The sequence below is a fragment of the Vigna umbellata genome, chromosome 5, assembly GCF_029865625.1.
Source record: "Vigna umbellata cultivar VRB3 chromosome 5, Vumbellata_1.0, whole genome shotgun sequence".
NCBI classification, from domain to species: domain Eukaryota; kingdom Viridiplantae; phylum Streptophyta; class Magnoliopsida; order Fabales; family Fabaceae; genus Vigna; species Vigna umbellata.
Genome location: NC_142169.1, coordinates 29767836 through 29781996, shown reverse-complemented (window position 1 = coordinate 29781996; position 14161 = coordinate 29767836). Strand labels below are relative to the sequence as shown.

Here is a 14161-nt window from a genome sequence, read left to right as displayed (position 1 = left end):
CTCATACAGTGATTAGTAATACTCTTTTTAGAAATTAATCTGTATATATGTTAACTATTAAATCATCACACCGGAATAAATCATAATAATTAGATATTTACTGGTCTCTCTTGTTCCTATCTCATAATAAAAAGACCCAAACTTACATGAAGAAGACCAGTTTCCTTTAATTTATATATTTTCATGAATATTTGTTATTATTTTTAGTCAAAAATAATTTTATAATTCTATTTTAAAAAATATTTTTTTTATTTTTTTATAGTAGCTGTTTTTATTATTTTTAATAAGTAACATAAAGTTGAATTGATTAGGTCTTACCAAACTACTTGCCCATTATTTCTGATGTTAAAAAATGTTCATATTTCTCTACTTTTTATTTTACTATTTCGAGGTGGTTGGACCAATGCTATGGATAGGAACATGTGTAGTGCCGTATTCAAGATAAGATTTGTCATTTGTTACTCTTAATTTGTTAGGAACTATAAATTGTGGTGCACTTTTAACATTCTCTTCATCCTCAACATGTCTTCATGTCACCTCTTGTTTTTTTCAACAACCATGTGTATTGCTGAAAGCGAGTGACAACGATCTAAGTTCTTTTGTTCAATTAGGTGGTTTACAAGAGATTAAGATCTCCTACCAAGTTACATGAAAAAAAAACACAATTTTTTTTTGTGAGAACATGAATTTTATAAAGATTGAATATGAATAATTTATTAATTTTAGGAACGTTAAAGTGAAATGTGTTGTACTGTAGTAGAATCTTTTGCAAGCAGATAATATTGGATTTAAAAACACTAATTACATTCCAATTTTATAGCTATAATAGAAAATGCCTATAAAGACAATGTTTTCCAACACAAGTATAAGAATGTAGATAGATAAGCTTACATGTATTAATGTTTTCAGTTCTCTGGCTAAAAAACACCATGATAATGCAGCTTGGTGCAGGCACACAGGATATAAGTTCAGCAGGACCACGCCAAAATTCTGCGCTGGATTTGTACCCATCATTTGATAATGACTGCCTAATTCAAAAACTAACGGCTCTGATCTCCCTAACTGTGTCAGTTCTGATGAACTCAACTGCAACATATCTAAGGGTCAATATCTCACTAGAGGAACAACTATACACATGTAGGTTGCACTCAGAAAGTTCACCACTCATATTATATTATATTTTTAATGTCATGTTAGATAAATTAATTGATACATGCTTTCTTTTAAACATATATTAACTGATGTCATTAGAATATTAAGAACACCATCACTGTGTACAGATTATTGAACACAATATTTTATATGGAGAAAGCATCAGTTATTTTCAAAGACAGGAAATTTATATAGAATTTCTTTTTTGTTTTGGTATCTGATATTTGTCTCTACTCACGGTTACTTTTTTTGCCAAATTCAATTATTGGTTCAGATATGTATAAGAAGTGCTTTATATTAACTCAAAAATTGATAAATAACTGCTTTAATTAAAACTGAAGAAGACATTATTGATACAGTACTATTTTTTTATAATATTTGTTTTCAACCTATTGATCAAAATATTATCATTTTTTTATGTTTTTCACAGTTCAGCTAAGGAAGCTTAATTTATAGTTGACAATAAGTTGGTCAGTATAGAACAGTGTACATCATAAATTCTTATGATACTGTTGAACAAAGCAAACCTAACCCGCTAACCTCGTTCCGTAGAATGTCATCAATTTACTGGATTTGAAAATATTGTCCATATTCATTAATTACTTACCATAAACAACTTTAAGATTTTTTTAAGAACTATGTTCAGATGGAGAAAAGAAAAAAGATTGTCTATCTGAATGAAAGCAATAGAGGACTTAATGTCATTTAGCAAAATAAAAGATAATGACATTACAAATCTTTGTAAGCATAATAATATAATTTAAGATAAATTAAGAAATTTCTAATCCTTGGCTTCTTATGCAGTTAAGGAAACAAAAATTGACAACCTAGCTCCATTTTCCTGGTATGGTTGCATTTCCTGCATAAGTGTGACTCCCATAAACACAGATTATACAGGAGAAAAAGAACCATGAAAGTGCCATTCAACAAAAAAAATACTACTAACTATAAACACAAAGTGCCAAGTATGATAGGGTACACAAAGACGATAACTAATATTTGCCTTAATGAGTATTTAATTCAAAGAGGATGAAGAAGATGAAGACTGGTCTTCCCTAACTTGTTCTAACAAGAAAGAAGAATTACGGGTAGCTGTATCAACCTCGTCCTCAGCTTCCAAACATGAAACACAGTGAGTGCTGCAAGAGGAAGAAAGAGAAGAGCTGTAGAATGACAAAGGGGAAGAAGGAGAATGAGAGTTTATATCAGAAAAAGCCACCAATAGATCAATGAAAGCACCGACAATATAACCATGGTTGCTTTTTCCATTGACTTTCAAATACCAACATAAAAGCTCTTGGAGACCATCAAAGTCTTTAACGCACTGGGCTTCCACCATCTCTTCCATGGACCTGAGGAAGTCCACGTAAGGGTCCTGAGACTCCACAGACATAACCACGCTGTCTTTGAAGGGCAACGTTGTTGTTGTTGGTGGTGGTGTTGGTGTTGTAGTTGTTTGTGTTTGTGTTGGTGTTGGTGTCGATGTTCCTGCTTTGGACTCTAATATGGAGCTTGTCTGGTCGGGGTGGAAGAACAAACGGTCGGAAGGCAAGGGGCGAATGAGGGTCTCAAGGGAATCCGGTCTTCTAGAATCTTCTTCTGAAGCGGTAGAGAAGCTTCCAGAGTCGGGAGAGACAGTGAAGAAGGAGTGGGAGCTCTCGGGCATGTCGAAGTAGGCTGGGTTGATGGTTTTGAAAGCGACATCGTTTTGGTCTCGAAAAGAGAGGGTTCGAGGTTGGTGGCAAGAGGGCCATGGCCAGGAAGTGGAAGAAGGTTTGGGGTGTGAGTTCTTGTTGTGGAGAAGGGAAGGAAGCTTCATTTTCTTGCCCATGGGAAATGAAATGAAGATTCAAATGAAATGAATTTGAGAGTTTTTTCAGAAAAGAAAAGAGATGAAGGTTGTTGTTGTGTTGGGTTGGGGGCATTAATGGGAAGTCAGATGTGGTTCGATGGTGTGTGGGTTTGGGTGGGAAGATTTTAAAGGAGTGGTGGGTCAATTTAGAAAGCAATATTTGCTGCTTCCACCCTTCTCCTACTATTAATTTTTTAAAGCTTTTACCAATTAATCAAATAAATACATTTATTATTATATATATTACAAACATAAATAAACCTCCGCCAGAAAATCAAAGACAAGGTGTAACCATCACCATATTTTAGGAATCATTTTTTTTTAACTTATAATTCTATTTTATTGTAAATCTTAAAATCTGATATATTTTTCTTAACCAACAAAGTGTAACTCATTCCATTTCTGTCATCATCAAAACTGACTTTATTGGTGAAAAAACTGATTCACTACCTCACCTGTTCTTTTAAAAATATAAGGTACATAACTATTTTCTTGTGATAAATATAAAAATTAAAATTTTCATATATTCCTCTTTGTTTCAAAACTTTAAAATTCCACTTATCAGACTAATGGTAAAAAGTTCAAAATATTAACTTCAAAAAGTGTTTTTTTATGGGTCTATTTTTTTAAAATATTTTTGAAAGGGTTCTATTTTGTTTTTCAATATTTACTAAGCAAATATTCATTTGCAAAAGGTGTAACATCCCAAAATATAGTCCAAAACTGTATAATAGAATAATCACATTAATTAATAATTCAGATCAGTCTTTACACTAAAAGTCGAACGTACGCTTACGGCCGAACGACCTTACAAAAAGAATTACCATAAACTATATAGGATAAGTAAATATGGCCGAACGGTTTACAAAATAAAATACCGAACGACCATACATAACAAAAAGGGAAAGTGATCGAACGACCACCTTACAATAACTAGACTACTGACCGAACGTCCTACTCTTCGGTCTTCACTTCTACCTCGACCAGGTTCTCTTCTTCTAGCGCATCTTCCAACAGTTCGTCTCCTTCTGCTCACATCCACACGGATGATCATTGCAATGACAAGACGAACGTACAAAATACGACAAGGCAGGAACAAAGGGTAAGCTTATGTAATTTAATTCAAATATAATCATACGATTCATACCATCAACACACACAAAATAAATTTCGTCATACGTTTCATACAAAGCCAAATACTAGACTGACTGTCCGGACTGTATGAAATTTGTGTAGCTACGACGTCCGTGCACCCGGGTGATGTAGTAACTGGGATACCCTCAACAGCTGCCACCCGAGGTTAGTCATATCTGTCCAAAGTAACCCTAAGGACTAGGACCTCCTGTCGTTCCCACACATGACCTACCCCCTCTACGTGAGGACGAGTACTCACGGAACATCAGGATGAATCGCCAGCTTAGCATAACCACATTCATACTTTACAAATTCCAATATTCATTCAGGAGTCGTTCCTCCCCAGAACGCTCGTTCAAAATCCATACATTTCATTCATATCATATTCTCTTCATCTTTCATTCTCCATCATCTTAATGTCCTCTTTGTTCAAAGATTGTTAAAGACACTTAATACCGAACGTTCAATCCTCACTCAGAATTAGGACGAACGCAGGGAATGAGATAGTGAAGTCTCGAGTTCTAGAATAGGATAAGACCGAGAGGTCACTATTGGTTTGAGAAAGAAACCGAGCATAATCATATATCACTGGAATGACTAGAACGAACGTTACTTACAAAGTGAGCCAATTAAATGAACTGACTCTTGAGAGTTCTAACCGAACACCAAAAGAATCATGCCAAATACTAAGGTTCTAAGCCGGAACCAAGTGATTGTATACACTTTAAGACCTTCAGAGGAAAATACTTAGAAGGATTCACATTTAGAAATCGAATGTCAGTCAATGACCGAACACGGTAGAGAAAATTCTATTGAAGTTGGACGAACGCTATTTTCATCAAAATAGATCATACAAGAAACGAATACGAGCGCTTGGTATAAGACCGAGCACTACTCATTACGAGCACTACTCATTACGAGCACTACTAAACTTATAAATAGAAAGCTTAATAAATATAATAAAATACTATTGGAATAGTGTTTAAGAATAACTAAAATATACAAATACGTATATTTACAAATTTAAGTTTATCACAAACTACTCAGATACAACTACGCTTGACTGAACGCTCAAGCATAGTATTACCACACGAAGACGCTCGTTCTCAACTAGGATTCTTTCCAAATGAAAGAATCCAATTTTAACCAAGGTTACTAGTATTACCGAACGGTCAAGGACCGTTCAGTGACGAACGTACACCATCATAGGGAAATTTCATATCCATAATTCATTCATATTCAACTCATTTCTTAACACATAGTTTCACAACTTTATACAATTCACATCATAATCAATTTTTCATATATTTCATATATCAGAAAATAACACAATCACATATCATTTCCAATCATCCATCACGAACGTTCATGCATTACAGTACACATACCAAATTAAATTAAATAAGCTTCCCTTACCTTTGAGCGTGAACGAATGTCCTAAAGGCAAAATTAAGGCTCGCCTGACTACAATTTCTTCTACCCTCACGTTCAAAAATTCTTCAAACTAAACCAAACAACAGAAAACCAACAATGGCTCAGACAAGGCAACATCATGCAACTAGAACTTGGTTTGCATGTATCAGAGAACGAACGGCTAAGGACAAGAAGAACTTATCAGTTCAGAACTCGAAACCGTTCGGTTCAATCTAAAGCTCTTGACGCCGGAAACGCTTCTACGGTGCCTGAACGGTGATCGGAGAAGGGAAAAGGTAAGATTTCGTAGAGAGAAGGGAGAGCTTTTAGTGAGAAGGAGGAGAAATAAGAAATATCAGAGTTTTGGAGAAGAAGATGCATGCAGAGAGTGTGACGCAATTTTCCAAAAACTCAGTTTTGCTTAAAACGTCCGATCATCTGCTGACACCTGCATTCCACTATCTGATTTCCGGATCACCTCCGCTTGACACCTGACGTCTGTTCAGAGAATTTTTGGATGCGTTTTTAATGGTTCTGACAAAAGGTTAGCCCGGTTCTTAAATCAATTATCATTACAATTTGTTTTCTAGTAAAAAAATATATTTAATATATATAACAGCTAATTTAGTGTGCATGGTAAAAAATAGTTTACCTGTGAAAAACAAAATAAAAAGACTGTCATATTATATGATGTCATCTAAGGACATCTTCAATATGTCTTCCTACAAATTGAATTATTATTTTTTCTTCAATTGTCTTGCTGAGAAGTCTGGAATTAATTTTGACATTCCTTTACCTGAGATGTATATGTTACCAATTTATTTAAGAATGTGAAAAATATCAAGAAAATATCGTTTAAATAATACTTGAAATTTTGTTTTGATAAATAAGTGGAAAAAAATATATGGTTGTTTGACTAAAAGTTACTACTGAGTGGTAGAGATGAAATAGTATACAAATAATTTTTTTTTATAGTTCTTTCCCACGACAGATATTTTTATCCCTAGAAGGAGAAGAACAAGTTTTGAAATGCAAATTTTTTTAACACACTTAAACTCTTTTTACATACTTTTTCATCAACAATTTTCAACTTATTTATAAGTTAATTTTACTTTATAAAATATTTATTTTATTTTTTCTTCTTAAAAATACTCACAGAGAAGATAGCAGAAAACCTATAACTTTATAACATTATTTCAATAAAGAATCTTTGTAATAGCGAATTCAATTAAATTCCATCCTCTTAGTGTTTAATGTTTATATATTGTTGAAATCCTTTTTAGTCTAATAAGAAAAAAAAGTTAAATATAATTATTAGAATAAAGTCTGAAGAGATTCTTAGTAATTTTGATTAAGTATATAACAAAATATAAATTATTATAGTGTTTTTGTGTATGTTTTTAAAAAAATAATAAATTTGATAAATATAGATTTTACTATATTTAATAAGTTAAGTGAAGTTTAACGTAAACCATAAAAACACAAATTTAAGATAACTTTATATCATTACCTTTATTTCACTTTGTGGGAAGATATTTCCATTTTAATTTTTTAAGAAAATATTATACAACTAACATCTACAATCTTCTGAATGACATACTAAAGTTGTTTCACTAAAACAACCATCTTGAAACACTTATCTATCAATTATAAAAAAATTATGTTTTTTTAAATGCATTAACACAATAACTGAATATGAAGACCTTTGTTGAAGTTTTTTATCCCATAAAAAGAATTTATAACAATTATTTTCTTTAATTATTTATATAAGGAAGGTAACATGTGATATCAAAGTTTGAAATAAAAATCTCATTGTACTGTAACATGTGTTTATTCGAAACATAAAAAGGAAGAACCTTATCTTGTATTCAAATAAGACATTACATAGCACTAAGTAATCTTTTAGATAAGCCTCTTTTATAATAAAAAATAATTTAACTAAAATGATTGAATTCTGAATAATATCTTAAGTTTTAGTCAAAAGTGACTGAGTTTAAAATAATACTTAAATTTAGTTAAGAATAAATTTTGCTTAAATTTAATTCACATAATTAATTTAGTAAATCTTTATCAAAAAATTAAAATAGTATAAGTTTAATAATAATTTCTACAAAAATATCAACTATACTTTCCCTAATCTCTTTATCTTGTTAAAAAAATAGAGTTTTTGCAAGAAAAGTTTTGAAGTTCATCAAATAAAAATATGTTAACTATATTACAAAGGGTTGTATTTTTCGAAAATTGTCTACAAATTTTTAATACATAATTTGTGCATTTAACATTATATATCATGTTTAGTTTCGTTCAAATGGAGTTTAAAAAAATATTTATTATGTTTATACAAGTAATTTTATTTTATATGCTTTTATACCAAATAATTTTAAATTAATAGAAAATTTTGGGTGTATATACATAATTTTGGCAGAAGGAAATTTCAGTTTATCATTGAATTGTAAAAGATATTACTGAATTCAAAGATGTGAAACTATGTCACATTCATTGAGAAGTACACTAATGTAATTTCACCTCTTTATATATAAACATAATAATAAAATTAATTAATTATAAATATTTTTTTAGAAAATATATATAAATGAATGCATGGAAAGAGAGAGCATTTAGTCTGAAATTTTCAATCATAATATTTAATAATTGTATAAAAAAATATAATGGTGTATAGATAAATTTAATCACCTATGTTTTAAATTTTAATTATTATTCCTGAAATGATGGTAATAGTACTAAAATTAAAGATTATTATTAATACACTCAACTAATAAAAGAAAAAATTATAATAAATAAGTATTAAAGAAAAACTTCATTCAAAATTACATAGGTCTAGATTTGTTCTATTTGCACAAACAAAAATTATTTAATTATAACACTTCATGCTTCCTGATATACCGTATATGCATAATCATCTTGCAAAATACTTGTTACTGTTTATATTTTATTTCCACTTTGTGGGTAAACAATTAAAAGATCACCATGTTTATTCTTTATTTATTATTTCTCTCATTCTTCTCTTTCGTGTCTTGTAAATCATTTCATCATTCATTAAACTTTAAATCATATAAACTCTAGATATTTATACTTTCTTCATAATAGCTTATCAACCCTCCAAAGTGTGTAAACTAATCACTCAATAATATATCAAACCCTCTGAAACTACTCACAACCTAAATAACATAAGCCTAAAAGAATAAGTGGTTTCTAATATTTTCTAGGTATATTTTTTAATCACTTATTTAATTTCTTCTTAGTGTTTCACCTTTACAATTAATATCAGCAAGTCTTACACTAAGTTAACCTTACAGACTTTCAAAAAATTATACCAATTCTATTTTTTATTTACTAGAATAAACTCTTCTTAATTCTTCGTCATTTCTATTCCCAAATCATTACTTCCATCAATATAGATTGTCAACTCACTTAAATGATCATCCTTTACCACTTAAATAATATACAAATTTAAACCAAGAACAGAGAATTTTAAATAAATTGATTATTTACAACTTATAAATATTTTTTATTTTTTTAAACCAACTAAAAGACATATAACATGATTTTAAATCAACTATTATTTTACATTGTACAATTATTTATATATTTTGATTAAATCATAATTTTCTAACTATTATCTCCAAAGCAATTATTAGTAAAATATTTGTTTATGGATGATAATAAGTTATCTTAACAAATATTTTTCAGTACAAAATATTAAATGTTTTATAATAAATTTTATATGCACTTATATATCTATAAGATTTCAGTTAAATTTTTTCCATTAAGTTAATTAGTTTTAGCAATGTGTAATGGATTTTAATAGACAAAAATATCCGATTCTAAGTTTTAAGGTTAAGGGTATTTCAATCATTTTCATTCTCAAAACTAAAAAAAAAAAACTCTGAAACCCTTAATCACCTCTCTTATTCCTCTCAACCCTTTCTTTTTCATCTCTCTCACTCCATCCAACCTTTTCTCTGTCATCCTACTGTAGCTCAAACTGAAAAAAAATCAGAAACACTTGCCGTTAAACAATTTGCCTTTGTAAAGAGTTGAGTCATTGACATATTCACCTTCAGACAAAAGTTCATTCAAGATCTCTTCAATTTCACCATCTTCACTAACCTCTCTAATTTCATCATCTGCATAGGTTGAATCATCGTCTCTAAAAAAACCGTCCAGACCAATTATCAATTTCTTCATATGTCATTATGCTTGTGAAAATTAGATAAAATTATATACCATAAAAATTATAAAATGATAACTCATTATAAAATCATTTTTTTTGTAAGAAATTGTTTAACAACTAGTGTTTCTGATTTTTTTTCGAGGCCAATTACCAATTCCTTCGATGTCATTATGCTTGTGAAAATTAGGTAAAATTAGATAAGACAAAAATTATAAAATAAAAACTCATTATAAAATAATTTTTTGTAAGAAATTGTGTAACAGCAAGTATTTTTGATTTTTTCCAGACCAATTCCTTTATGCTTGTGAAAAATAGATAAAATTACATAAGACAAAAATCATAAAATGAAAACTCATTATAAAATCATTTTTTGTAAGACTGTTTAACGTGTTTCTGAGTTGGGATTACCATAGGATGACAGAGAAAATGTTGGAGTGAGAGAGATGAAGAGAAAGGGTTGAGAGGAATAAGGAAAGTGAGTAAAGGTTTGGGGGTTTCCTTTTTTTAGTTGAGAATGAAAATTATTAAAATACCCTTAACCTTAAAACTTATAATCCATGTTATATAAGGATATTTTTGTCTACTAAAACCCGGTACACATCGCTAAAATGTACCAACTAAAAAATAGACTTACGCGCGTTACCAACCCCATATATATATATATATATATATATATATATATATATATATATATATATATATATATATATATATATATATATATATATATATATATATATATATATATATATTATATCATTTATGATCACATTTAATGTAAACCCACACACATCAATGAGACTGTTCAACAAAGCTTTATAATTTGATGTGGGAAAGAAGATCATTGCAGGCGGGTCAGGTCCTAAGAATTAAATTTTCACGTGATAAAATTTCATTAAAAAATCTTATTTATTTCTCTTTCAATAAAAAAATATATAAACAAGTATTAAATTTTATAAAATTATATATAAAAAAAACATACAGTGTAAAAGGATAGTTGGTTCATAAATAATAACACGATACTTAACAAACAAACATGTATGTGGGGTTACATAATATTATGTAAGTTGTTATGATAGAGCTCTATTCACGTGTCTCACGAAAAAGGTCCAGAGAGTAGATGGAGACGCTTGAGATAAAGTCACAGAACTGCAAATAGATGAACTGATTGATACTAAACCAAAGCTTTTGCCAATGGAAATGTTCTCTGATCTCCTGTTTTTTTCTTTTTTTTTTTAATCGTCCAATCAATTATTTTTGGGTCTGTACGAACCATCCATACATTAGTTTTCATTTTTCAGTAAATCCAAGAGAATTTTAATTATGGTGTTTATGTATATGGAGTTGACCAATGCATGCGAATTTATTGTGCGATTAAACAATTGCTAATGTGTATGGTTGTGTGGATGTGTAATCAATATACTGGACCATGATCCGGACCTATATTCTATTTTGATTAAACTGTAATGTTGTTTCAATAGAAAATAATAGTGGGGACCTGATATTCTCTTTTAACTTCTAAATGGAAAAGCATGAATCATATTATTTGTATGGAATCCTATCCACACTGCAATGAAACAAAAGTAAAGAGAAAGTATATGTATATCTAGTCCCCACCACCTCTCAGAATTTTTTATGGATACTATTATTTGCAACTTTGTACTAGCAACTCTGAGGACTTGTATTTCATGTCTCTTCATTATTCAATTCTAGAATTTGAAACATATTGAAAAGGTTTATATTTTTTTCCTCCTTTTAATTATCTAATACCGGAATTTGAAACATCTCATTATAGTTGTTGAAATTTGGACATCAATTAAAACAGAAACAACCGTAGGACAGAAAAATGATTATATTTTAACACTCATCTAGTTTTAAAACAAGATTCTTTTTTTTAATCTTTTTAATGGTGACATTGTACTTTGGTAATAATAAAATAAATGAAATACAAGATTAAGAATAGTTATATAAGTGTCCTAATTCATGTTTTCCTCTATAAATTTCATACAAAGTTTTTTCCTATATTTGGAATAAAACGTCACATCATTGGAACCATACATCCAGCTTATATATTATGATTTCTTAGTCCACTTGGCTATAAATAATTTTAAGGATCTTACCATCTTAACAACGAAAGAGCGTGAAACATTCTCAAGCTAATGTCATCACGTGGTCGGGGTGTCAAAACAAATACGATGGGAAGAAGAATAAAATGGTGGACCGCACCTCACCCAACTGGACGAAGGACCACCCGCTATTGATATTTGACAGTATCATACTTCATGGAGCATGAGGATTGATGAATGCTGGATTATGACACACTGACCCACTCTGAATGTGACATACTAATATCATTTTCAAATTTCCTTTATTGTACCACATCAATGTATCAATTCATAATCCGTTTTTAATACATCCTAACATTCAGTCATGCATAATCGACCGATCAAGAAGTTCAATCAAAGTTGTACTCAGATTTGTTATCGCAATGACTTTACTCATAAACCTGGTTAGTCAAATTCATCGTACAAATACACCCTATCAAACAATGTCCTCTTTGTTGTTCTCAGCTTACCAAACAATATGCATGCAATATACCCGGAGCATATGCATAAGAAAGACTATACCACTGACTAATACACCTACTAGATCCTCAAACATTACAATCAGATTTTAAGCATAAAAACACTTATCTATTAGTCATATTCCATCTAGAGTTAGATCAGGTATTGGTTGTCTATCCATATCCATCAATCAATCACCAATTGAAAGGAAGTCTGAAGATAGCATCAAACAACTCAATTTCAGTAGTTAGAGTTTACGCGAGAATTTAATTTTAAATTATAATGTCGCCTGTTTATTGAGAAGACAATAGAGATAAAAAAAAAACACAAGGTAAGTATGAACTTTGTTTGGACATTTGGGAATACTCAGGGCATGAATACAAAAATAAGGGGAAAGGGGAACGACAGCATTAATTCCAATTGTTACTAACCAAAACACTAATTTTATCTTATTCCTTCTCTTAAAAGGATTATCTTTCTCAGAGGATTTATCATTTTAAAGAAACTGTAGAAAAGCTCAATCTACACACATAACAGGATAAACGACCTCCTTCCCCTAACACACTCTATTTATCTTACTAGCCCATAACAAACTTATATCCTGAACCAACCTTCCCTCTGTATACTTACAATAACATCCCCTTCAAAATTTCAACCTTATTCTCTCAAGTTTGGGATCTGAAAAGTAGAAAATATAGCAAATACTTCTGGCTTAAAGAGTACAAACAATTGTGTTCAATTTTCTGCCTTCCCATAAAAGCTCCTCATACTCAATAGGGTTATAGCTCGACCCCAGTAAAGACAACCCTAAAACCCATACGGAAATCCATCCTGACACAGGCCAATTCTAATACAAGCGACTCAGTAATAATATGATACGAAGTTTGCTATTGCTAGAACCACATGGGAATGATTGTGGGTACTCCATACAATGCATAATTACCCAGTTCGCATTTTAGGATCTACTTTTCATCCCTGCGTTTCTCAATGAATCCAATTGACCAAGGGGGTTCTGCATGTCATGAATCAGACCTGCTCTGAAGATTGCAAAGGAAACCCTTATCCTATTATTTATTCTCTGCAAAAGTGTTTGTGGGAAAAGCACCTCATGTCTATACTGTGGTGGCCACACCACATATTGGCTTGCATCCAGCAGCCACTGCGGTCGTGGCACAGTCAAACTTCATATAAATCCTGATGTCCAAGGTCACCGCAGTAAAGTCCAGATTCTGCTTGTGGTCGTGGCAAAGTCAAACTTTATATAATCCTGATGTCCAAGGTCACCCGCAGCAAAGTCCTGATTCTGCTTGGGGTTGCGCCCAGTCAAACTTCATATAAATCCTGATGTCCAAGGTTCCGCAGCAAAGTCCAGATTATGCTTCATAACATCCAAGATAAAAAGACTTGGCCAACCATTTAAAGCTCCAAATTTTGGAGGTCATTCATGTTTCAGCCACCTTTATCCACAAAAATATGTTCCAAAAGTTCTTGCTTTCTCAATTTACTAACAAATCATCTTCAAAAACGGTGGAAACATCAACCCTTCAACCTAGCTTTCCACCTTTTCTATTTGATCCCCGTTCTCAACCTTGACCATCACTAAAATTTGGCCATACTTATCAGTGTATTGGATTGTTCTAATACCTCCTCTGGCAGGTTCACCATAAGAATCCAGCAGTTCATATTACAAATTATCATTAACATTGAAATTGAGCAATTCAACCATCCGTGAATAAAAACAGGAATCTTTGTACAAGAACTTCATTTTATCTGAACCACTATTGGGATTGGGTAACAGAATCTTCTTTTTGCAAAAAGTAACAGTCTTGGTGTTCTACGACATCTCCCTAA

General features: G+C 31.0%; 1 protein-coding gene across 1 annotated transcript; it reads right to left on the bottom strand.

The window, feature by feature from the left end:
• Window positions 1-1830: 1830 nt before the first annotated feature.
• Window positions 1831-3121, bottom strand: LOC124841493 (transcription repressor OFP13-like). Its single transcript, XM_047317771.2, has one exon. The coding sequence runs from the start codon at window positions 2981-2983 to the stop codon at window positions 2168-2170; it is 816 nt and encodes a 271-aa protein (XP_047173727.2). The 5' UTR covers window positions 2984-3121; the 3' UTR covers window positions 1831-2167.
• Between the last annotated feature and the right edge of the window lie 11040 nt (window positions 3122-14161).

Bases quoted from the DNA above. Each gene is read 5' to 3' on its own strand.
- LOC124841493 (XM_047317771.2), bottom strand. From the start codon at position 2,983: ATGGGCAAGAAAATGAAGCTTCCTTCCCTTCTCCACAACAAGAACTCA.